This window comes from Aspergillus piperis, assembly GCF_003184755.1.
Source record: "Aspergillus piperis CBS 112811 unplaced genomic scaffold BO85scaffold_24, whole genome shotgun sequence".
Lineage (NCBI taxonomy): Eukaryota > Fungi > Ascomycota > Eurotiomycetes > Eurotiales > Aspergillaceae > Aspergillus > Aspergillus piperis.
This window is the reverse complement of record NW_020291614.1, coordinates 394,541-419,049: the sequence shown is the minus strand read 5'-3', so window position 1 is coordinate 419,049 and position 24,509 is coordinate 394,541. Positions and strand designations below refer to the sequence as shown.

General features: G+C 51.2%; 7 protein-coding genes across 7 annotated transcripts; 4 read left to right on the top strand and 3 right to left on the bottom strand.

The window, feature by feature from the left end:
• Positions 1-128: 128 nt before the first annotated feature.
• Positions 129-9,275, top strand: BO85DRAFT_157584 (FMP27 family protein). Its single transcript, XM_025654206.1, has 4 exons — positions 129-4,925; positions 4,977-8,906; positions 8,956-9,056; positions 9,105-9,275. The coding sequence occupies exons 1-4, from the start codon at positions 330-332 to the stop codon at positions 9,163-9,165; spliced, it is 8,688 nt and encodes a 2,895-aa protein (XP_025511335.1). The 5' UTR covers positions 129-329; the 3' UTR covers positions 9,166-9,275.
• A 1,060-nt stretch (positions 9,276-10,335) lies between these two features.
• Positions 10,336-12,247, bottom strand: BO85DRAFT_406039 (ribosomal N-lysine methyltransferase). Its single transcript, XM_025657323.1, has 6 exons — positions 12,044-12,247; positions 11,360-11,974; positions 11,241-11,298; positions 11,122-11,184; positions 10,943-11,054; positions 10,336-10,846 (listed from the first exon to the last, which is right to left on the bottom strand). The coding sequence occupies exons 1-6, from the start codon at positions 12,176-12,178 to the stop codon at positions 10,492-10,494; spliced, it is 1,338 nt and encodes a 445-aa protein (XP_025511334.1). The 5' UTR covers positions 12,179-12,247; the 3' UTR covers positions 10,336-10,491.
• Positions 12,248-12,334: 87 nt separating this feature from the next.
• On the top strand, positions 12,335-13,628 carry BO85DRAFT_157535 (N-terminal protein methyltransferase). Its single transcript, XM_025654205.1, has one exon. The coding sequence runs from the start codon at positions 12,455-12,457 to the stop codon at positions 13,172-13,174; it is 720 nt and encodes a 239-aa protein (XP_025511333.1). The 5' UTR covers positions 12,335-12,454; the 3' UTR covers positions 13,175-13,628.
• Positions 13,482-15,498, bottom strand: BO85DRAFT_453195 (uncharacterized protein). Its single transcript, XM_025661002.1, has 6 exons — positions 14,901-15,498; positions 14,721-14,839; positions 14,606-14,667; positions 14,531-14,556; positions 14,126-14,475; positions 13,482-14,076 (listed from the first exon to the last, which is right to left on the bottom strand). Exons 1-6 carry the CDS (start codon positions 15,076-15,078, stop codon positions 13,822-13,824), a joined length of 990 nt encoding a protein of 329 aa, XP_025511332.1. The 5' UTR covers positions 15,079-15,498; the 3' UTR covers positions 13,482-13,821.
• A 484-nt stretch (positions 15,499-15,982) lies between these two features.
• On the top strand, positions 15,983-16,836 carry BO85DRAFT_406032 (uncharacterized protein). Its single transcript, XM_025657322.1, has one exon. The coding sequence runs from the start codon at positions 16,415-16,417 to the stop codon at positions 16,655-16,657; it is 243 nt and encodes an 80-aa protein (XP_025511331.1). The 5' UTR covers positions 15,983-16,414; the 3' UTR covers positions 16,658-16,836.
• Positions 16,837-16,905: 69 nt separating this feature from the next.
• On the top strand, positions 16,906-22,985 carry BO85DRAFT_523685 (putative TFIIIC transcription initiation factor complex subunits Tfc3; the record flags this gene model as incomplete). The annotated part of the gene is made up of 3 exons (XM_025665375.1): positions 16,906-17,261; positions 17,503-18,608; positions 18,660-22,985. Exons 1-3 carry the CDS (start codon positions 17,195-17,197, stop codon positions 22,983-22,985), a joined length of 5,499 nt encoding a protein of 1,832 aa, XP_025511330.1. The 5' UTR covers positions 16,906-17,194.
• A 94-nt stretch (positions 22,986-23,079) lies between these two features.
• Positions 23,080-24,459, bottom strand: BO85DRAFT_157442 (ubiquitin-conjugating enzyme E2). The gene has a single exon (XM_025654204.1). It carries the CDS (start codon positions 24,296-24,298, stop codon positions 23,417-23,419), a length of 882 nt encoding a protein of 293 aa, XP_025511329.1. The 5' UTR covers positions 24,299-24,459; the 3' UTR covers positions 23,080-23,416.
• Positions 24,460-24,509: the final 50 nt, after the last annotated feature.

The following is a 24,509-nucleotide window of genomic DNA, read 5'->3' as shown; positions in this document are numbered from 1 at the left end:
AAGAAGCATGACTGACTTACGCCTGTTTCGTTACTCTCACAACGTTTCTTCAACCCCTCTGCAGCTCTACCCTTAAACGGAGACCTGTTCTCTTTCCCGGATCCGCCGAAGTACAACCCCCCCGTCCCCTCTCTTCAGGAGGGTTGCGCTGGATCTGCTCGGGGGAGCTCGTGTGGTTGCATAGGCATACCATTGCTCCCTCTAGTCATTTTTCACTCACCTCTTCCGTCTAGAATCACTCCGCGGTCTCCGAAACGCCTCTCCATGATCTCTTGTTGGACGGTTGCCCATTTTGTGCAACGGATCGGTCCTACTGACCGCGAACTACGATGACGCTCTTTAGCCCGACCACGGTCCTCGTGGGCTTCCTCCTCCTCTACCTCTCCTCCTTCCTCATATTCGCTATCGTTCGGATTGCGACCGGAATCTCGATTCAACGAATAGGATATTTTTCTCTCCGCCGCATCGCATATGTTCCCCGAGATGGCGTCCAGATCGAACTCCGTGGCCTCGGCCTCTCTCTGCACCCGCCCTCGTTTGCGCAACCGACATGGCTCAGCATTCGCCTGACCGAACTAAAGCTGACTCTGGACCCTTCAGCTTTGGCAAAGGGGAAGAAGTCCGCCACAAAGCCCGATGCATCGGTTTCGGAAGCCCCGTCGGAGAAAGAGTCGTCCACCGTGCCGGATAATCGGGAAGACAGCTCTTCTATACCCAAGCGAAGCAAGACATGGCGGAAGCTGACCCGCATGAAGGAGCAAGTGAAACGACTGCATCGGCAAATACATTGGTTGAAGTTGGTGGATGTGGTAGCCGTCAATACGACCATCAATCTCGTGGAAGCTGGTCAGATCCAGGTTGGATCTTTATCCTTGGGTGTCGATACGAGGCGCAAGATGGTGGATCGAGGGAAACTCTTCTTTCGGCGCAAGAACCAGGGCCCTGACGAGCATCGACCGGCAGAGTGGGTGATGAATGTACAGAATGTGCTACTCGGGATAGACGGAGCGGAGCCAACCGAAGTGCTGGACAATGTTCGGGTCAATATACATGGGCTTCTCCACAAAGACCTTGAGGGTCTACGAGATGCGTCCATCGCTTTCAAAATTGGGCGCATGCATATCCCGTACGATGATGTGATGACTCTGATGCAGCGCGTCAAACAGTCTCGGCAGTCGTCGGTGGAGCCTACCAGTATTGAGACCGATGACGAGGTCTCCTTTTCAGACTTTGTGGAGGAGCTGGATCAGCCCGGAAGCCGAGACGACACCATTGTGCAGGCAGTCGCTGACTCCAAGGAGTTTGCTGGGTCAATCCTTCGGGGTATACAAGGGATACAGGTTGCCCTGAGCTTCTTTAGGCTAACTCGAGCTTTCGAGCCTCCTTCGTCAAAACAAAATCCCGTGTATCTGAACGTGGTATCGCATGAGTTAGGCATTGATCTTCACCGAATGGACCAAAAGAGTCCTGCTCATCGCATGTATTTCCAACGCGATGATGTCGCCCATCAAGCCCTCCTGGCGGCCATCTCTTTGTCGGTCACTTTGGATGATTGCTCAGGTGAGACGGACAACATACTTTATATCCCAATGGCGACCACAACCATCAAGACCACGCTCCCTTCGAAGACGATCAGCTCCTTCGACGACCACAACCCGGAGGAGCGCAATACCAACATACTTTTTGCTAATTTGGTGGTGACGTCCCCATCACTCGATCTAGAGCCAAAGCAGGTCTCTCGGCTCTTAGGGTTGACTCAGGCGAAGAAGGCGTCTCCTCGTGGAAAGAAGAGAGATAATCATCGCTTGATTTCCAGGCTTCTTCCCAAAGCCAGTATCAAAGTATCGGTCCACGAACCCGTGGTTCGATTTGTCCTCCCCATCTCCAAGCCTTCCGACACCCCTGACGACGATTATAATCTACTAATTTCCTCTATTTCCTCTATTTCTCTCGACATCGAATCTTCACATTCGTCCGAAGGCGGGGTTCACTATTCGCTCTCTTCCATTTACCGGGTGGCGTCGCACCAGCTGTACTACCAAACCCCGTCAGGTGTGAAACATAATCTTCTAACGACCGAGAGCTTGGAATTCAAGGTGCTACTTAGTGCCTCGCCAGAAGTACGCGTGATTGCATCTGGGAGTCTGAATACCTGTTCTGCGCACATGGTCAACGATGAAGTGAACCGTGGCATTCATCAGGTGCTCGAGCAGTTCCGGGCTCAAACGCGGCACAGAAGGAAGGCTTCTATGTCGTTTGAGGAGCGGAAACCTAGTGTTCTCAGGCGAATCCCGCCATGGTTGCTTCGATTTCAATTTGAAGCCACTGGGCTCAGCTTGGAGATTGCTGGTGTTGACACAAGCGTCTCTGAGGTGTCACGTGGTGTCTCATTCCAGCTACAATCGTGGACTGCAGACTACAGAGCCCAGAAGTCAGAACCAACGACAGTCAGCTTTGCGAGAAGGCGAACCCCAAGTCACTCTTACATTGGAGATGAGTCGTCCTTCCGGTTTCCCCCTACGTCGCCTCCGAGACAGAAACAAGTGGGTGCCACAGATGGAAGACGGCTAGCCCTCCATGTCCGCGGTTTCGAGGGGTTTGTCATTGAATCCGAAGATTATCTGGAAGCAGAACCCTTTTTCTCACTACCGAGATTCGAGGTGGCCCTAAGCACGATGAGTGATCGTCTTGGTCCGATTAGTAACCTCAATTCCGTGTTCAAGGGCGTCTACCTACAATACTCCCTGTACCGCTACTATTGCCTCGGTGTTGCAATGTCAGTGGTCCAGGACGCTTTCATGCGAAAGTCACCGGATATTCCTGAAACGCCCATGTCCCCTGTTCAAAAGGAATTCGCTTACCCCCCATCGCCACGTCCGTCAGCGAGGGGCGAGCTCATGACATATGATGTCCGAGCAACTGTCATACAGCTCAAGACCTTTATGCCTGCTGATCCTCCAATGTTGGTTCAAGTCTACGGGTTGACCGCTGGCTCGCATCGTCTCTCCGCTCCATTTGCGAAAGCACATCTTATCCGGTTACACGCACAAGCGCCAAAGCTCAAGGGCGTGTGGGCCAGAATCATAAGCATGAACAACGTTCGCATTGATTTACGTAAGATGAAACTCAAACATGGCACCAATCTTGTCGAGCAAAGGAGTATAGATGTCTGGGCTGATTTCATTCGATTGGGTGTACCGCATCACATGGTAATGCATCGCATATTTGACAACGTGATCAATACCTCAAAAGCACTTAAGCAGCTTCATGAACGCTTCAAGGGACACTCAGCTGAATTCGGATCAGTCAGAGAACCGGAAGAGCCCAAGAAGATCCCCAGGGTGTCGTTGCGCAGCAAGGCTCTGCTATTTGAGTTGGAAGATGATGCTTTCGAGTGGAAACTTGGTTGCATTTATCGCACCGGTCTTATAGAACAGCGCCAGCGCTTGGCCCGCGAGGAGGCATTCGAGCTGAAATTACAAAAGATTAAGGAATCGGATCAGCGCCGCTCTTCGTCGAGACTTCGGGCTCGATCAAGCCACCGGACACTTCGTAGTGAACGTGTTAGCGGAGAGTCCAGGAGGAGCAAGAGTGCCGACCCTAAACCGCGGAAGAGCTTGCAGGATGACAAGCGTGGCCGAGGAAAGAAGTTCCGCTATGATACCGAGGGAGCTGCCTGCCTGTCGTGCGAAGCCAAGGTTTCAGCCGAGAATGCCTGGTTTCGTCTTCAAGAACACAATTCTCGGTCCTGGAAGGACAAGATCGATTCTGCCCTACGATTCCAGGGCACGTCGATCAAGGAAGTGCGGAACCTTTTCTCCGGTGCTGACGAGGCTCCTGAAGATGTTCAAGAAACGGAGACTGTACTCTCAATTCCAAACAGACCTGCTCTCTTGGCCGCTTTGATAAGTGACATCAACCTTGTCATTGACAAACCTTTCTTCCCCTTGGAAGATTACCCCAAATTCCTCAACACAATCGGTAAAGGCATGCCGATGTCCATGAAGTATGCGCTGCTTGTTCCCATGAGTATACAGTTGGAAATGGGAGAGGCGCGCGTCAACCTGAGGGACTATCCCTTGGATTTGCTGCACATACCAGCTTTACGTCCCGGTCAGTCTCCAAGGCTGCCCAGCTGGTCTCTTCGAACAAACTTTGTCATTGCCGAAGAGTATCGTGACTATAAGTCGGCCAGACAAGTTAAACTTGAATTGGTACCCTCTACGGAGCTGCCAGATGGGACCACGAGCCCTCCTTTTGCAATTGAAGTCTGGCGATCTGTCTCTCCTGTCAAAACTTACTCCGACCCTACAATTGAGATCAACACGAGTCTACCAACGAGCATTTCATGGGGCATGTCTTATCAGCCTGTGATACAAGATATGATGAAGATCATCGAAGGATTCACCAAGACAGAAATCGACCCCTCTGATAGGGTTGGATTCTGGGACAAGATCAGACTTAGCTTCCACTCTCGAATCAAGGTTGCTTGGAAAGAGGATGGAGATGTTCATCTTCGTCTGAAGGGTTCGCGTGATCCATATGTGGTAACAGGGTTCGGAGGCGGATTCGTCATGTGCTGGCGCAAAGACGTCAGATGGGAAGTTCATACTAGTGATGATCCCAAGGAATTCATGAGCGTCAGGAGTGGAGAGTACGTGCTGGCGATACCGGACTACAGTCATGAGGCTCGGTATATGGCCGAAGCCACAGCTCAGGACTTGGAAAGCACGTCCACGTCGAGCGACCTGAAGAACGCCGCTCACTTCAAGAAGGTTGTCATGAAGCTCTCTGGTGACGTGAAATGGGCTGCCGGTTTGGTATTCGAGCGTAACGTGGACGAAGGCCAACGGTCATTTGACTTCAAACCGCACTATGACGTTGTGCTCCAGAACCCCGTTCATATCGACCCTGCGCAGCGAGAGGTAGGCCAAAATCCCGTAACAAGACGATTTCAAGCAGCTAACTTCGGGCAGACTTATGATGCCTACCGCGGGTTCCGCAGTAATCACATCCACTTGTCAATTTCCGTTGTAGCCCCTGAAAGCAGGAATTGGTCCGTCGACTCTGTTCAGCCGTCTGCAAGCTACAATACCGTTCACTTGACCCCTCGGTTCTTCACACACTTCTTCAACTGGTGGTCTCTCTTCTCGGGTGTCATGTCACTCCCTGTCCGACAAGGACCACTGTGGCCTGGTATCACCAAGACAAGCAAGAAATTCAACCGTCATCTGGCCACAGTCAAGTATCAACTGCTTTTCGCTCCTCTGTTTGTGGCTCACATCTACAAGCACAAGGACCGAGAAGACTATGCTGAGGATGTGGTGACAGCAACAGGCATCAAGGTTCGGTTGGATAGCCTGAAGCTTGATGTACATCAAAGACGGGAGGAAGTCAAGACTCTGGCAAAGGGTCGCTTGAAGCAAACGAAGGCAAGCGCGATGCGTATCAACCAAGCGGAATTGGATCTGCAGTCTGCGGATTTCAGGGCTGTCTCGGCCAGTATTGAGGGCACCAATCTTGACGACATTGAGCAAAACAAAGACGACATCATATCGTCCTTCCAACAACCTGTGGCTTCGGTTGACCTGTCTCGATTTACTATACCCGACCAGAACCTTGATTGGATAGACATGGATGATTTCGTGGAGCTGGATTGGATATTGCCCCAAGAATCAAACCCACGCACACATATCCTGCCTTTGGCGTTTACACCACGTTTTACCTATTTCCGGCAAACAGACCACGGCCAAACCGCGCCTGAGGAAACAGGGTATAGCACCTTCGGTGATGAGCCCACCCATGAATGCGTTATGTCGGAGAACAATGAACCTCGTCGGGTACAAATGGAGCTCATCCGAGACCGACTTGCTGCCGTCGAGGCGCAGACTCGCGACTGTAGTCGTACTATCGGCGAGCAGGAACTCCGTCTTGCCAAAGAGATCGATCCCGATCCCGCACTCAAGAGTCAGCATAACGACTATCTTAGACAGGCAGAAACGTTGAACCGAAGACGGACTTTCCTCACTGCCGGGCTCCAGCGAATTGAGAGGCAGCTTGCGCGGGAAGAAAAACTCCCCACGGAAAGGAACCCCGAAACTTTCGTCCAAGACAGCGCTTCCCGGATGGGAACAGACTCTGACTCGACGAACGATGGCAAGGAGGCTGATATGGATGGCTTATACTCCACTCCTGACGATGATCTGGCAAGTGACTTCAACAACAGATTCATCATCCACAACATCCAGCTGAAATGGAACAATTCTCTGAGAAACATCATCCTGCGCTATATCCATCAAGTCAGCCAGCGCCGGGGATTCGTGTACTACATGTCTCGGAGAGCTGTCAAATTCATCCTCGATATTGTCGATGAACAAAACAAGAACAAGCAAAAGCATTCTAAACTGTTCCGGACTGCCTCAAGACGCCCATCGGATGCTGGCGGACTTGTCGACAGCGAGGATGATGATAGTATCGAGGATCGGATTGAACAATTGTTGAGTGATGCAAAGCGCTACGTGAATGCAGAGGAGCAAGAGCATCAATCCGACCAAAGGAGGCATAGCGCCCCCAAGTCTGATGGTTTCAGCGAAAACATCGCACCGGAGTTCACACCTCAGAACAGCTACCACCTGCGACTCATTGCTCCGCAGATCCAGTTGCAGAGTGAAAAGAACCAAAAGTCTGTGCTGGTAGTGGCTGCGAAAGGCATGCAGCTTCAAGTCGTGTCTATTATGGACAAGGAGCGGGTGTCCGACGACGTCAGCGGTCTCGTGCAGCGTCGCTTCTCTCTTTGCATGGACGGAGCCCAGTTCTTCGTGGCTACGCAAAAGAGCCTAATGAATCATCTACAATTCTATGCTGGCAACAAATATGGAAATCCTCCGGGATCCGCATGGCCACCTTGGCTGAACCTTGAGGCACTGTTCGATTTCGAACTGAACCCGTTCGGCTTTTCAAGGATCATACAGAAGACCTCGGCTAGTCTGCGGTACGACAAGTACAACAACCTCCGCCTAAAGTACAACGAGGAGGTGGCGAAAGGGCAGTCAGACCAACAGTATAGTGTGCATGATACGGAACCGAGGATGGACCATATTAGCGTCGACTTTCCTCACTTCCGTGCCATTTGCGACTCCGCCGAGTACTACTCTATGTACATCATCATTCTTGATCTTCTCCTTTATAGCGAGCCTCTTGAGAAGGTCCGTAACGAGCGCCTGGAGAGGATCATGCTCACATCCGATTTCAGTGATCTGAGAGGTGCACCGGAGATGGTTTTCAAGCTCCAGTCTCGCATCCGACAGCTGGAAGAGATCAAGGAGCATTTCCAGATCCATGCCAAGTACTTGGATAAGCAAGGCTGGGAAGACCGGCTGGTGCTGGAGAAAGATCTGACTCAATGTGAGGATGAGCTGTTCTTCTTGATGAAAGCTATTACCTCCTCTCAGAGGAAGATCGACCCGAATATGTCGAAGACACAAGGGGTTCTTCGCTGGAACATTTCTGCAAGCGAGGTGGTTTGGCATTTGATGAAGGACCAGACGGAGCCGCTGGTCGAGTTCCAACTCAGGAATGCTGAATATGACCGCACGGACAACAGTGATGGCTCGAACCATAACTTAGTTGCAGTTGAACGATTGTATGGTCTGAACCTTCTTCCAGATGCCATCTATCCTCAGATCATCGTGCCTTATCTCGACCAGGCCCGAGGCCTCAACGGCCCTGATGACTGCATGATCAAGGTGAAGTGGCATATGTTGGAGGCAGTTGCCGGTATCCCTGTCTTGGATGACTTTGAGGTGTCTCTCTTCCCTCTCAAGGTTCAGTTAGAGCGGGAACTTGGTCAAAAGGTGTTCGAGTACATGTTCCCCAACGTCGGATCTACTGCATTCGAGAATGGCGGCTTTTCGCCCTTCATGATTAAGAACATGAAGCCACTTGATGATTCATCTGATTCTGATGAGGAAGAAAGCCCGACCGCTCGTACACACCAGGATAACAGTGATCTTTCAACGGATGATCTGCAGCTGAAGGGTCCAGGAGCAATTGAGCTGAGGCTGCAACCAACGCTGTCGCTATCGGAAGAAGCCAGACCGAAGTCTCAACACCGGCAGCTCAGAGGTCTTGCCCTGACCCCTCTCCATAAGGATACCAAGGACAACAACCACATCCGACCTTCAACGAGTGGCGGCTTGACAAAGAAACGATCAGTGGACAGTCTGCGCATATTGTCTAGACAGCCCACCGAGAAATCCGTCGCTAACACATCGGGCGGTTCAGGAAATAATGAAGAGAAGAAGAAGTTCGCACTAGGAAGACTACCGAACAAGGGCAAGAAGGAGACTCCTGATGACCTGTCCCAGATGATGTCCCGCGCGTCAAACTACATGACGCTTGCCCACGTCAAGGTGCATGATGTGGTGTTGTGTCTAAGCTACAAAGGCAAGGGAGAGCACAACATAGAGGATCTCCACGACTTTGTTTTCCGGTTGCCTGTCCTAGAGTACCGCAACAAAACATGGTCGAACCTCGATTTGGCCTTGCGACTGAAGAAGGATGTTATCAAGGCTCTAATCTCGCATGCGCCCGCGATCCTTGGGAACAAGTTCTCACACCACCGGCCTTCGAAGCAGCAGCAGAAACGGTACCGGGAGCTGGCTAGCTCAACCCAGCTTGTACACTACTCCGATACCGCGGTGAATGCGTCCGATCACGCTCATAGCATGGCTAGCGCGGACTCGAACAGCGAATATTCAGAGTCTCAACGCTCTGGGAAGTCTGGCACAGGCACTTCTCCGCTTGTGCGATCCAACTCTCTCGGATCGAGTATGCTCCACGAGCCAAGCGGGGTCATACCGGACTCTCGCTCTGCGAGCGAAGTCGACGTGGATGCCCGCTGGGAGGTACGTTAAATAGAGCAATTGTGAAGGACGCCGCTAATCAGCTTTTTAGCAATCACGCCGAATCGTTAACCCTCCCACTCGACCCATGACTTCAGGCAATGCCATGCCCAGGTCACAGACAATCAAGACCTGGGACGAGCCGGAAGAAACGTAAGTAATGCCTGAGCTAGCCCTGGCATCCAAGCTAATATTCAATAGGACTAGTCACAAGACATCAATCCGCAATTTTGGCCGGAAATTGATACCTTCTCGAAAATGAGCCCGCGTCGCTCTATTTAGCTGGCCGCCCCTCCGCTGGCTTTTCGCATCATACATTTTAATTATAATCCGTCATTTTGTTATTTGCACATTACTGGCCTCGCATTTGCCGTGTGATACCCCCAGCGCAGTGGGTCGTATATAGGCGTCAACGCTTTTGGTTTCCTGTTTCCATTGACGAATTGTCAATGTCTCCAGGTGTTCCAGGGGTATAGTGTGATTTACTTCACTTCTTGTGTAAAGTTGATTATATTTGGTTTTTGTGTGGAATACATTAATTTCAGTAGCGACTGGCGCTGTCCGACACTTGCTATTCTTCTTGATCTGTGTTGCTGGTGTATAGTGTACGAAGAAAGGTTACGGAATAAAGGAGCTCTCGTTGTTATTTTGGCACACGCAGTGGACATAACATATCTATGAACCATGTATGATAGGACAGGACAAGACACAATCTTTGCCAGCCATATGCTTACTGTAGAGGTAGCACTAGCGCTCATACCAAATTACATAGACGAGAAATCATCCACTCATTGTTAATTGATCACCCCGATGCCGTCATATTCAACGGAGTGATCATCAAACAAGCATGACATTTCCCCGACCGAGCGCCAGCATGGCGAACTATCCCAATTTGTCCGCGGACAACTCTGATTCCATTGCGTAGCTTCGCTTCCCACCATCGGTCAAGACCATCACTGCCCAGATGTCCGCATTCCATGTAGGTGTGTGTATACTTTGTGAGAGCACATTCTGTTTTGTTCCAGAGATGATGATGGTGGTAGTTAGTACCGATGGTTAATGGATGTGGTTAGTATGTGTAGTAAGTAGTAGGCTCAAGGTAAGTGCTTGGGAATGGAATGGGGAGAGAGAGAAGTATAAGTAGGGAGGGGAATTAATGTCCTAATGATTTTGTTAGGTAGGTTTTGGTTTAGGGATGTTCCGCAATGATGATGTTGGGGCATTGCCATTTATGTATTTATGTACTATATTGGAAGCTGTACAGTTTCATATTGTTTTTCTATGAGTTGGGATGAGCAGTTAAGCAGTATGGTTAGTGTGGGGAAAGTTGTCTTCTCTTCTAGTCAGATAGAGATAGTATATTTGCAAGTCATTTATTTCGTGTCGGTTTGAGGCACTGGTATTGTATGTAGTCTATGTTCCGTTCTGTATGCTTACTAGTAATTGATTGTTTATTCCATGCTGTAGTACAAAGTGGATTTATATGGTTTGGAGGGACTGAACAGGCTCTGTGTAACATATAAGATACTATAACATCGCTGGCTGGGGCACAGAATCAGAAGAATTCGGTGATGCAAATAATATGAGACTATTCCAATTCTCCAAGAACACCCTCGCATATCCGTCTAATCTGTCCCCATCTATCCAGCAACATTTGTAGCTTCTCTCTTTCCCATGCTTTTGATCCTATCTCCTTATTATTATCTGCGATTTCTTCTCCTAGATCTCCAAGCATATTCGCAATAACCTCCATTGTCCCGATGCACTCTTTCAGATATACCTCCACCCAGCCTCGTATTACGCTTGCGGTCTTCTGCGCGTCGACGCCCCGCTCTGAGCGTCCGTTTACGTAGGCGCGCCACTCCCGGAGATTCATGTATTTTAAACATGCGGCGTAGTGGAGGGGGGTTTCCTGGGCGAGGGGATGGGAGAGGGTGTAGTTGCTGTTTAATTTTAGTATACGGTGTCAGTACGTACTTGTGTCTGCATCTGGGTCGGGAGTGCAGTTGCGTTTGAAGGTTAATGTGGGGATGACTCACCCAAATATCTCCTGTTTAGCTAATTCCTGTTTCTGGGATATACTTAGATCTTGGAAGATTATGTCGTCCAGGTAGATGCTGTCGGATGGGTTGGTGGGGAGGGTGAAGCCATCTTTCTTTGTTAGTCAAATGAACTGAGATTGAGAGATTGAGATTTGCGAGTATGGCTATATACTGACATTCAACTAGAAGAAAGTCGTTCGAGTGGTTGCCATAGCTCATGTAGACCTCTTCACCTTTCTCTGGATGGTGTTATTTTTGCACGCATAAATGTTATGAAGAGGGGGAGAGAGCGCACCGTATCGCCGCGTAGCCCGAAAAGTATACTTCTTTCCGTCAAAATTGACATCGCATGCCTGCATGCCGTCAATACATACACACTTATCCAGAAGGTGTATAGACAAGGAATAAACCCACTGCATCATCAACATGATTAAAGTAATCTGCAAACGGCACCATTCCAATCGCATCATTCCAGTCCTCTGGCTCATCTTTCCCAGGAGAGACATAATAGAAACTCCTCGAATTAATTATGCACCAGTAATATGCGAACATCTTCCACTCAGTCTCCGGGTACACTTTCAAGACATTCGCCCAGGCATTTTTCAGGCGCTTTTCTTGCTGGCTGAGTAGGTTTTGATATCGCGTGTCATAGTCCACGCCTACAGGCACTTTGGAGAAGGTATTCCATTCTCCAGAGATGGAGGGCGGGAGGAGGACTTTCCCCCTATTTTGATGTTGGTCTTGTTTCTCCGGCGAGGAAGGGTTGGCGTTGGCCTCGTAGCTCGAATTCGATACCCGAAGATGCGCGGGCCATAGGACCGGCATGCTATCTTCAAACTCATCAAACGAGGGCCATACGCTCCGCCAAGCATCGAAATCTTTCAGCAGGGCTGGATCACCGTGTGTGAGAAACGCAGCCAATATCCCGTGTATTGATGTCCCAGCAGGAAATTGCGATGTGAATGATGATGGGATAGAGTCGATAGTCAGCATTAGGTCCACAGGAATGGTGAGCATGATCTCATTGTTCTAGGTAAATTAGCAATGTACCCTAGTATCTCATCCCTAGGTCTAGGAATACAGGTTTTAGCAGCCTACTTTTATTGTTCGCGTCGCCTTCATCCCCAACCGTCGGCCGGGGAATCGTGCCGGGGTGACGCCCTTTATTTTGATCCCTGACGCTTCTGCCCATTGCATGAACGCAGTATGCTCGACGCCAGGTGAATCATCCATCTTCTATCTTGAATTTTGCGCTATCGGACCACGCCGTTGGGATCTGTTGACGCTTGACTCCGATAGGAATCGTGGATGATCGATTGGTGTAGTTCCGCACCGATTAGATAAGCCGATCGATAAGGGAAATTTTATCCCGCATCAACAACATCACATCGGGTGGGATACATCCCTTGCATGAGTTTCCTCACTCACTTACTTGAAGCTTGCTTATAGAGCTGCACCGCGCTGCGCTGTGCTACATAACTGCTGACAGCAGCAACACACACACCCACCATGTCCACCCCCAGCGATGCCCCTCCTGACTCGCACATCGACCATGCCGCTTCCCTCCGCTACTGGAACTCTGTCGCCGCCAACACAAAGACCATGCTGGGCATGCTAGGCTCGTACCCATGGTACACGCGAATCGATCTCCGAGGCTCCAAGACCTTCCTTGGCAAGGTCCGTCGCATGATTCCCAATTGCCCGACGGAAGGGAAGCTCCCGCTTGGCGTGGATTGCGGCGCGGGCGTGGGTCGCGTCACCGAGGGTCTCCTCAGCCAGGTCTGCGAGCGCGTCGATGCCGTCGAGCCCATTGAGAAGTTCACCGAGGTGATCCGGAACTCGGAGCTGAAGCGCACGGGTGTTGTCGGGGATATCTATACAATGGGTCTGGAGAATTGGTATCCTGAGAAGAACAAGTACGATTTGATCTGGACGCAGTTCTGCGTGGGACATCTTACGGATGTGCAGTTGAGGGAGTACTTTGTTCGATGTCGGGAGGCGTTGACGGAGACGGGGATTATGGTCGTGAAGGAGAATCAGTCCACCGATCCGAATGGGTTGGATATGTTTGATGAGGAGGATAGTAGTGTGACCAGGACGGATGAGAAGCTTCGGACACTGTTTAAGGAGGCTGGGTTGGTGCTTGTTGCGTCGGAGTTGCAGTTGGGATTCCCTAAGAACTTTAAGCTCTTGCCTGTGAGGTTTTATGCGTTGAGACCGTCGACTTGAGGAGTCTTTGGGAGATTATTCAGTGACGTGATACGGCGGTGCTGTGTACCTGGTTTGTCGGAGGTGCTGGGTATCATCTGCCGCTGGGGCTTCCGAATCATCGCGGATTCTAATGCCTTTGGAGCCGAGGTTCGCGTCCGACTATCGGTGCGGACGCTGGCATTGAGCAGCCCCCTTGAAGGAACGCAAAGTTGTGCGCAGCGGACAATATACGTAGCCGGTGCCGTGCATACTCCTAAGGAGGAATATTGCAAAACCCATCGCAGACCCGCGGCTTTGCAGACCTGCTGTGAGCGGATCAAGATGCAGAGTGCTTAGTTGAATTGGTACAAAGTATCATATCTATCTATGCTAGCTGCAGAAGTGATGCCAATGCGAAATCAACAACCCTGGGAGACATGTCGTTATCGACAGGATCAAGGAGTGTGTGATGGCTATGCAGTCTTCAAACACAGGCCAGAAAGCATAACCAGATCATGTATGTAAGTAGGAACAAGCAGGGTATCGGTGTATATAGTACAGTGTTCAAGCCGTCATAAACATTCCATCATCAAGATTTTCTTCAGAATTCTTCATCTCATCACTCAGCAGTCTGGTAGCGTCACGGCTGGCAAAGATGCAACGGATCTGTGACCGTTTGGCATACCTCAATGATCACTCGGTGTAGACGGGGGAGCCTGCTTCTCCCGGAACCAAGGCACGAAACTTGGCAGATGATCCTGCATCGCCTCAAGCCTGGTCCGACCACCACTGGGCGCATCAGGGTCATCGGTGTACGGGATACCTCCCTGGCCCCGGTTTTCTGCCCAAGCCTTTTTCTCGCGCCGAAGATCGCTTTGGACCCAAGGTATCGTGACCAACGTCCAGAGGCCAGCCCATGCGAACGGCAACGACCATCCTAGCTACACATCACTTAGTACCAAGTGCTTTAGTTGCTTGAAGTTCACTCACAGTGTATGCAACTGGCTCTGAAACAGTAAATATGATTGCCGTAATGGCGGCAGCGACAACGATAGATCCCCCAGCCCAGAAACAGTTCATCTGGAACAGCATACGCCGGAAGTACGGGCTAGATAGATATCGGGTGCGAAGCGCATATCGGTAAATCTGACCACCACCCCCATCAACTGCCACTACGTCCTCGATCAAAACATATAGGGCGGTCGGCATTGTCGAGCCTTTGGGCGTTGATGATATCCGAAAAGGCGCTTTAACACCACAAACACGAAGGATGTCGAGTGCCAGGTACATGCTGCCGAAGTAAAACATCACCGTCGGAAGGACCATGGCAACTAGTCGGACTATTGACCACGCGGGTTAGCGGGGATAAAAAGAAGACGAAGAGATAGGTTTTACCATATGGTTCTGCAGGAACGGTTCCTCTGTGGCGCTGTTAGTCTGGTTCGTGGACAAATGGATGGCAGCACCTACACAATTAGCTCAATCGCCAGTATCAACCAGACGATGGTGAAATTGATATGGAAGAAATCCAGCTACATCCGGTTAGCGCCCACTTCTATACAACTTATAGCCACAGAAAGCGTACCCATCCCTTCCTAGCGTTCAATGGCCGGGCTCGCGAGTCCTTGCGGAACAAGTTGTAGAGACGATAGAAGTATTCGAATACCGATACACCTCCTAACGAAGCCGTCACAATACTGAATACTATAGGACAGTGAATGAGTGACTGATTTAGGAATAAGGTTGAGAGGCAGATTTCACGCACCCAGGTTATGCGAAAGATCCGTGGCATACCAGAGCGCCCAGTAGAGGACAAGCGGCTGGGCCAGAGTATCAATCACGAAGATGGTCCAGAAGATGGCGATGGATTTCTTCCTCGAGCGCAAGGAGTATGGGAGCGGTGGAGGCTCAGGACACGCAGCGGGCCTCGATTCCTCGTCCATCGAGTTGGCAGTCGTGGTGCGGGTGGGCGAAGTTTAATCTGTCAGTCTCACGCAATCTGCAATGGCCGGGTTTATGGTAGTAGTATTCGAGAGACAAGGGAAGACATGACGGGAGAGGACGGAGATAGGGAATGGGAGGAACAGGAAGGAGAAATCCCAGATGAAGTCAATCTGACTGACGAGAGATAAGCCAGAAAGGCCGGAAACGACGGCAGGGACGCCTCGTAAACGAGCCCAAGGCTTTCAGTGGAAGTGTTTTTGCCATCGGCGGCATCGGTTGGTTTTTGGCCGTGATGCCTGACGTAACCGGGCCGTGATGTCATGCTGCTAGTTGTCGATCCCGCGCTCCAGACCGGTTCTGCACAGGATTTGTGAGACATCGTGGTTTCTTTGTTTATTCACCCTATTGCAAGGACTGAGGGCACTATCGTACTTCCCGTACATACAGGACTTCTGGGGTATGCTAATCTCTCTCGCAGAAGTGTGAACCAAGCGGTTGCAGGGATTGGAACAGGCATCCAAGCGACGGAAGGAAAGTAGTATCATCCATACATTTCGTACTCTAAAATGGCTTCCACGGCAGCAGTGGAGAAGATTATAAGGGAGCTTTGATATAGAATCGACTTAAGTTGAGTTTATGCCCTTGGTGGATGTGCATAACATGATACCAGAAGAATAACTCAAAATTACTTTGTACAAAGTGGGAGAGTCAGCTGACCCATTCCATTTCCCTCTTTGAGGCGGCACTGACCGAATCTGGCAGGACAGACTCGGAATGTGCCGGGGTTACTCCAAACAGAATAGCCGGTGATCATCAATCCTAGCAGTTGCAGTTTGCTTTGCACATCGAATTCTTATGGATTGTCTATCTAAGGGTCTCTTGATCCACTTCCGACCGTGTCTCCACTTGCTCCCCGTCCCGATTTCAGGGTAGCCCGGGCCGTACCACTGGATGATGCAGCTGGCACGGCATCTTTGCTGTAATGCTTCTCTCAGTTATTGGTGATAATCTCACTCACTGACTAACTGACGCTAATTACCTGTCTCTCCATACGCTACTTCGGTCATGAAGGCAGGTGCATATCGAATTATTGTCGTTATAAGTGACGTTGACTGCTCTGCATACCCTCGCTATTCCAGTATTCAACTTGCATCAGCTCTTCTATCTATCCCTATCTATCCGCCTTCTACGATCTATTGCTCCATTAGAAGATGATCGTCTCATGAGAGCAACCGTTATCTAGTTGCGAGATTATTGTGTTAACCTAGTGGTTGCAGCAACCCTTGCCCTCCAATCGAGCTATCTGTTTCAGACTCGTGCCCGGATACATACCAAATGGGCTCAAAGGATAGACGCAAGAAGTCCATAGATGGAATTCTTAAGGTAGTTGTTGCTAACTGGAGAGAGAGTAATGGGCAATACTATCTTCTCGAAGCTGTTAATGGCGGCTTAGTAGAGACAGCTGATGGGCTCATATCTCAGGCAGGTCTCTCATCTGCTGTCTGGGAGATTGGCTCAGGCAATCTGGAAGGTCATCGGACGATTCCCGTCACGACTGGACTGATCTTCTTGAATTGAAGCTCTCCAGCGTAGGATTTCAACTTGACTACAACCATGTTGCGTGGCAGAAGTCTTTAGATTTGACCCATTTTGATGTTCATGAGCTTAGTGATGCTTTGTGATACATATACCCCTTCATGTCTACCCACTCCTAGTCCGTTTAGGCCCGGCTGACGTGTTACTGACTAAGAAAGTGCGGCAACACTGATATATTTTAATTATATGAATAGGATCCCTTTGTGACATCAGAAGTCTCACTTGTGAATCGCTATCTTCAGTCACTTGAAGAGCATAAATCTAACTATGCACCCAATATTGTAGTAAAGTACATAATATGCGTGGCATCTGATTCACGTGACCGTTGTCCGCCACCCCCGCGGTTGTTGTTCGGGCTTCACCTCGCATTTCCTCCGCGACGCTGGTTCGAATCGCGTCTCTGCCTCTGCATCTTCCTCCATTTTCTGCTCCCCAATCCGTTGTCTGGGAGATGGATTGACGTCAATTCGTGTTGGTCGAAATTTGCATGAGACAGTCTGGACGCTGACATGGCCAAAGATGGCCCCGAGTCTACGGGATTTGATTGATTTTCTCCTTGCGGAGATTGCTCTCTGCGGTGATCAAGGTCAGTTGCTCGCTCGTACGACTTTTTCTTTTTCCTCCGGTCGTGACGGTCTCGAAAAATCCCCACCGACATGGTCAACCCCTGCATGCGCCATCCGTCTGATTGGACCATGAAGGTTATAACATTCAGCTCGGGTCTTTTCAAACGGCGAACCTTGCCTTTGGATACCTGCATAAACTTTATCGCCTTATGATTGCAATGGTTTTAGTACTATTATGACTAGTCAACTAACCACTTTCAGGCGCTTCTCCTGCTGATATACTAACCTTTATTGATACTTTCTATGCCAAGGCGGCGCAAGATGCAGCTGGCCGCGCGCACACTGTGGACCGCCGGTTCCAGGAGAAGGTCTGGTCCTGGCTAATGAAGAACCCAGAGGTATCAGTTGGCAAAGACAGAGAAGGCAATCATCTCAGCCTCCGGGATGCCGAGCGTGGTCAAACCAATGCGGAGACAGACCAAGCCGCCAACGGAGCATCGGACTCGGCCCGGGTGTTTGTGTCCAAAGAACGAACCTGGCTCGCAGTGGCTGGTCACGGACCGGATGAAACCAAGGTGTTCCCCACGGAATTCGCTCTTCTCTCTATTATTGCATCGCGCAAGCACAACGGCATTGCGCAGACAGAACTAGTCAGAGTCAGTGGCCAGGACAAACGTTCCGTGCCGAAGCGTACGGATGTTCTGCAGCAAAAGGGCTACATCGAGAAACGCGCCATTCAAGTCAAGTCTACTCGTACCAGTCTTTGTACCTTGCGCAAGTTCTTGACACCAGAGCATGCCCCTGTAGACAGGGACTCTGGGCAGGATGCAGATGCGACCAAGCAGGAGAACATGATCGATTTCAAAGAGTTTCTTGACCAGCTTTTCCAAATCCTCCAGGAATATCAGATTATTTCTCGCAATGACTTGAAGCAGAAGCTTGGGTTTCAAGATCACTGGCGCTGGAGGATCCTATCCCGTGCGCTTCGGAAGTTTGAACGTATTGGCGTTCTTAAACGTGTTCGAGCTTTGTCTCAGTATGCCGACACTCTGAAGAAGTTCCACCCTTGCGTCATGCTTATAAGAGAACCAACGGAGAGAGACTTCGAACTGTTTAACGAATTCAGTCGCGGCATACTTTCCAATCTAGAACAGGAAGATAATCTCGACATTGAGGATGATATGGAGCGAGATGGCACATCACAGAGCCCCTTACAGCCAAACAGCAACGGCACGGTCGGTCTAGTGAAGCGTGAAGCAGTAGAAGAGGCTGGTCGGATTCTCCCTTCTTGGTCCCCAGATAGGAGCATTCACAATCAGATCTTTGAGATTGTTGATCGAACAGGAACCGATGGTATCACCAATCAGGTAAGCACCTGACATACTACTGTGACAGCCAACGTTTACTGAAGCTATCAGGGGATCCTGAGAGCCTGTTTTGGCGGCTATTTCAGACGACCTTTGGAGAACGCAGTGAGTCGTCTCGTAGAATGTTGGCAGCTATCCCAACCTCTTCACCTGCGCCATCTGGCTATTGTGAGAGATACGGCACTTCAGCGCACTATCACTCATTATGTGCATTATACTGCAATGAACTTCAAGCAGCTGGTCGAATCAGGGGAGGCGCTGTGGGAGGCGGTTGAGTTCGCTCCGAAAAAAGCAAAGTCAATTAGCGCACATATTCATCCTGTTGATGCTGCTCCTCAACTTGATGCTCATGGGCTCACCCTCGCTGTGCCAAAGAAGGAACTATGCAAGGATGGGAACGTTACACTGCTGGAGTGTATCTCGGTAGTTAAACCGGCAAACTACGTCTTTTCAGGCAGCGATGCCGTAGCGGCACGCCGGGAGGATGGAACATACACGATTCATCAACGTATTCGGGGTTCTGGTGACTCAACTGCGCAGCCTTATGCCACGCCGATTAGGGTGAAGATAGAAGGTCAGGAGGGCTCTGATACAGAGATGGCTGATGTGCCTTCTGTGAAACTGGTCAAAAGCCGCCCAAAGAAGTCGCAACTTGATCCCGAAGTATTCCGGGGCATGTCTGAAAAGGAGAAGCTTGAGGCTCTTGGATTGGATGAGACTTGGACGGAGTACAGCGTCTTGCTCATAGAACGCACCGGGCCGGGTGTGTACGTTACTACTCGTGGACGTCGGCGACCGGCAGGCAAGAGGCAAGGGCGGCCAAAAATCAGTCGGATCGCCGTGTTCAAGACACCAAAGCTGGCAACTTTGCCTTGGTTCCTGAAAGACACAGCCGAGCCAGATGACGAGTCTGTGCTTGTATCCAGGAAGACTCGTTTGCAGGCCAGCACACAGACTCAGTCCTCTCCTGCAGTTGATGATGGTCTCCCACCCCAATCCACTTCTCCAGCTCTTTCTGTTAGAGGCTCGAAGAGATTGCGTCAGGATGGGTCAGATACCGAATATGGCTTGGAGGGTGAAAATGGGCCAAAGCACCGGCGTGTTGAGGAAGTCAATGGGGATACGCAAGATGGTTCGCCGACTGCAGTACCGCTCGAGCGTGAACCTGAAGCGACACAGACGTCGCCCTTGAGACGAACCAAAAGAAAAAGAGCAGCGTCGCCTATGCTCACAGAAGAAGGCCCCTCGCAGACAGACAACGGCTCTGTATTGGATAATGTTTCGTCTCGGAAACTCCCGCGGAGCAGCGGCCGACCCGCCACTCGCAATGGGGATATAGCAACCTTTTTTAAACGGGCTCGCTCTGGACAAGCCTTACGAGAAAGGAAAGGTACAACCATCGAGTCGGCCGCCGAAACCGGAAAAGGCAATGCTGCCGTTGAAGATGAGTCTGAGGCTTCCGCGGCGGAAAGGCCATCGGAGAGAGGTGCCGTTACCAACGAATCTTCAGAAATCGCTACGACAAACGACACGACTCAACAAAGCTTGGCTGAACCAGCTGCGCCCGAAGCGACAGAACAGAAGAAGAGTGCCCCAGAAGCGCCTGAGCCATCTGGTAGAAAGCGAAGAATATTCGCAGAGAAAGGTGGTTCTGTCGCTGTTCTCCGGAGGTCGATTGTCATGGATATCCTGGAACAAGCTGGCGGCGCGTATCCTATGGGCACAGAAATCTGGTATCCATTTATGACAGCCTGGCAGAAGAAGAGACACAAGGAAATACCAGATTTGCGCACAATCAGATCGGTCGTCAAAACCATGGTTGACGCCGGCAAAGTCCGGCAGTTGACTTTCAGTGGGCGAGACCGGAAGGGTGTCATGGTAACGAAGAAGATTATCTATAAGGCTGACATGAAGCCCGACGACCCCCTGATTTTGGATATGCAAAAGGAAATGCTGGCCACAGATCGATACTACTTTCCTCCTAATGTTGAAATTGACCCAGAGATCTCAAAGAATGGCAATCGGGGTACGCCCCGAAGAGATGAGAAGTTACTCTCCCAGCTCCCCGTGGAACGGGGCATTACCGTACAGCTGCACCAAAAGCCGGCAATGGTTCGCGCTGTGGAAAAGCGCCGACGCCATATGCTGCGTAGCGAACTGTTGCAACATCTGAGTATGGGAGAGGAGTATGAGACAGCAGACGGTGCAGAGATCGTGCGACTCATGACTCTGAGTCGTCGCGGTGACCAAGATGATCCACGCGCATTGACATCAATCTCCCGACCGGGGCGTGCGGGCGATGGGTCCAGACGAGGACAAAGACAGCAGGTGGAGGCAGGGCTGGCTTCACTGCGCAAGATGAGGCGACTGTGGTCTACTATAGCACCCCACGCGATGCTCATGAATACGAAGCCGACGTTCCATGCCACCACTGGAACTTTTGGTACAGAAGCTGGAATTCCGGCTATACAAGCTGCAAGAGACCGCGCGAAAGCGGCAGGAAGAAAGAAAACACACGACCTACCGCATTCCCTTGATGATCTGTTCAGCCAGACGCGGAGACGAGTCATGGACGACACTGGAGACGCTGACCCACGATCACGCCAGTTCTTCCGGGATAACAATACTATTCTCAAGTGGGAGCTCAGCCACGAGGATTTGCTCCGTCGAAAGAGCGCAGATCTGTTCTATATCAACCAGACTGTTCAAAACATGGAGACTCCTGGTATCGAAGGCGATATCCGGTTCGATGTCGACGAGCAGACTGGCGACGTAGCTACAGAAGTGACACCCATGATTACTCGACATAAGGCGCGTCTGGAACGTCAATCTTCACAATCGCGGCGAAGACGGTCCGAGACTGCTACCGAGCCTGGGCATCGTCGTCTTACCAAGTTGAATGAGAGCATTGCCACTGACGGGAATAAGCTCGCTTCGGCTCAACCCGTCTCGCGCCAGCCATTACGCCGGAGCCGTCTTGTCTCGCAGATGCCACGGACACTAGTCCAGCAGTTCATAGCCGCAATTGTTGCTGTGCGCAGTTTAGCTGGAGGGTCCGATGCTCGTCTGGTTGATTGGTCCCTTCTTTGCTGCTGCTTTCCGGACTTGGATCCAGCCTTTGTTATTCACCGAGCTAGAGGAATACTTGGAAAATATCGTCTGCAGATCGCCAAGTTGCAAGGCGATTTCCAGGAACGGTTCATCGAGGCGTATGCTAATAACGAGGTCCCTCCCATTGACTACGACAACCTGGAAGGGTATGACTGGAAGGGGGTAATCGAATGGGCGAACACGAAACTAGATGCCCCCAAGTCCGAGAAGCTCCCCGATCTACCTGCAACGCGAGAACAGTTTGACAGCGTCTTTGAACTAAGGGAGGAGGCGCTCGTACCAATCGATGAACTGTACCAAACCAACCAGTCGATAACCGTGGGCCGCAAGCGCGCCCTGATCGCTGGTGTCCCATTCGCTGCTCCTGTGCCGGAGAAATCCAACCGGCCTCAGCCGCGGAGAGCGGAGCTGTCCCGCTTGGAAGTGGTCAAGACTTGGGTGCGAGCCAACGTGGTGACGCCAGAGGAGAAGTACCGCCCAGCCGAGGCGCGACAGGCACTAGAGATATTCGGAGAGCACGTGGTGCAGCAGGCATTGCAGTCTCTCGTAACAGAAAGAGCACTCTCCATGGGCAACCGTGGACGCATTACCCCAGGCCGAAACTACGACGTGACAGAATACTTCCTATTGGCACTGGGCCGGCGACGAGTCATCGAAAGTACCGAGCTGCGGCGAGCGCAGCGATTCAAGACCGAGATCCTGGATCCGACACTGCGCAAGCAAGGATACATGGACATCGACTACAACGCAGAAGACGGCGACATGCTTGTAGTGATCAACCTGTTTGCCACGGGTCGTGTGGTGCTTCACCCGCGCGATGTGCCGCGCGAGAAGTACGGACTAACGGACGGGGGCTACCTGACGCGGCAAATCGACAAGGACAAGCTGCGATTCTCGATGGAGGTGCGACCGGCCAAATCGTACGTCTATGGCAACCCTATCCAAGAGAAGATGCGGAGCCTGGTAGCACCGCGTCCGCAGGGCGTCGACGCGGCCACGCAGCTGCCAGCGAAGATACCCCTGTGGTACGACATCCACGGGTCGTTTGTCCGGGTGCTGTGGGACATGGCGTTGGCGGCGGTCGTGGGATGCGTGGCGACGCGGCCGGGGATCAATGCGAGTGTGATAGCGGGGATGTTGAAGCCGACGATGGGCGAGTGGGAGGTGCAGTTGCTGTTGGAGTGGTTGGAGGGGGTGGGTGTGGCGACGCAGGAGTCGGGGTGGGTAGTACGAGAATGGTGGTGGATGGTATTGGGTGATATTTAATGTACATTGGCAGATACAGATTTAGTAGCTCGAACTTGATGTATGTAAATGACCAATATAATGGCAGACACTGTTTTTTTATCTTGAGTGTATTACATACAATGCCTGCCTACCTACCTACCTACTACAGATAAAGCGCCAACATAACCTAACTTCTCTCATATCGCTCTCTTACTTTCGGGAAATCATTCCCTCATGCTACAACATCCGGAACATTTCAATCACAAACTCACATTGACATTACCACTTATTCCCCACCAAAACACATCGTGTGGAAAGCCTAACACAAAAACACCTAATATACAAAAACCATAACCATTATACCTAATAACCCAGGGTACTTATAGATACCATACCATCCAACGCCAAATAAACACCTTTGCTTTCATGTGGAACACAGATATAAGTATAAGGTAAAGAAAGAATCAGGATCAGTCCATGTCCATGTCGCGCGTCAGCCGTCGCAGGATCATGGCTACTAGGGCGATGATGACTCCGATGATGGCTCGGTCGAGCCAGGGGGTATCTTGAGATGTTGCAGCAGCAGCAGCAGCAGCAGCTGGTGCTGCAGCAGGCACTGGTGGTAGAGGTCTTGTTGCTGGGGGAGTATGTTGTTGTAGTTGCTGTTGTTGTTGAGGCTGCTGTGGTTGTACCTCAGCTTGAGCGATCTGAGACGTACTATCTGCACCCGCATCCACACCTGCAGATATACCTGCATCCGCAGCTGCAGCCTCATCCCCATCCTTACCCTCACTTTTATCCTCCTCCCCCTCAAAATCCTCCTCCCCCTCAACCACCCCCCCCCTCTCCCTACAAACCCCCCACCACTCCCTCATAACCACCTCATTCCCCCTCCCCTTACTCCCCTCACACCCGTCACACCTCCACGCCCTACTCTCCCTCGCATACCTCCTCCTCACCTCATCCGCCACATCCAACCCGCCCACCTGGCCCTTCGCATCTCCATCCATGAAACTCCGCAATGCAATCAACGCCGTCCGAATCCCCCACGCGGGCTGCCACGTCTCCTCATGATGGCCGGAGATACTGAGGCAGATCTCGCGGTTGACTTCGAATCGCCCCGAGGGCGTCAGGAATCGGAAGCTGGGCGGGCGGAGTGGGTATGTGGGTGGGAGGGTGATGCGGCCGTGGTAGATGCCTCCGGCGTAGGGGGAGGGTGCTGGGGGGCCCAGCAATGTGAAGTGCCAGTCGAAGAGGTTGGTGTCGGATACCGGGGCGGCGTGGAAGTAGGGTGATGGGTTGGTTTGGAGGTCTGTGGATTCTTTGAGGAGGCGGCGGGTCGAGGGGGACATTGTTTTGTGTCTTTCTTTGTGGGGGTTGGTGGAGTCACACCGGGTCGGTTGGTGATGTGGGTGGTATTTATTTATGTAGGTAGGCTTTGTGTGTGTGATGGTGGATGGTGGATGCTAGATGATTTAATGGGTGAGGTATACGTGATGATGGATGGTGTTCGGAGATATAGATAAGGTGGAGATCCGGATAGGCCAGTTGGCCTGACGTTTA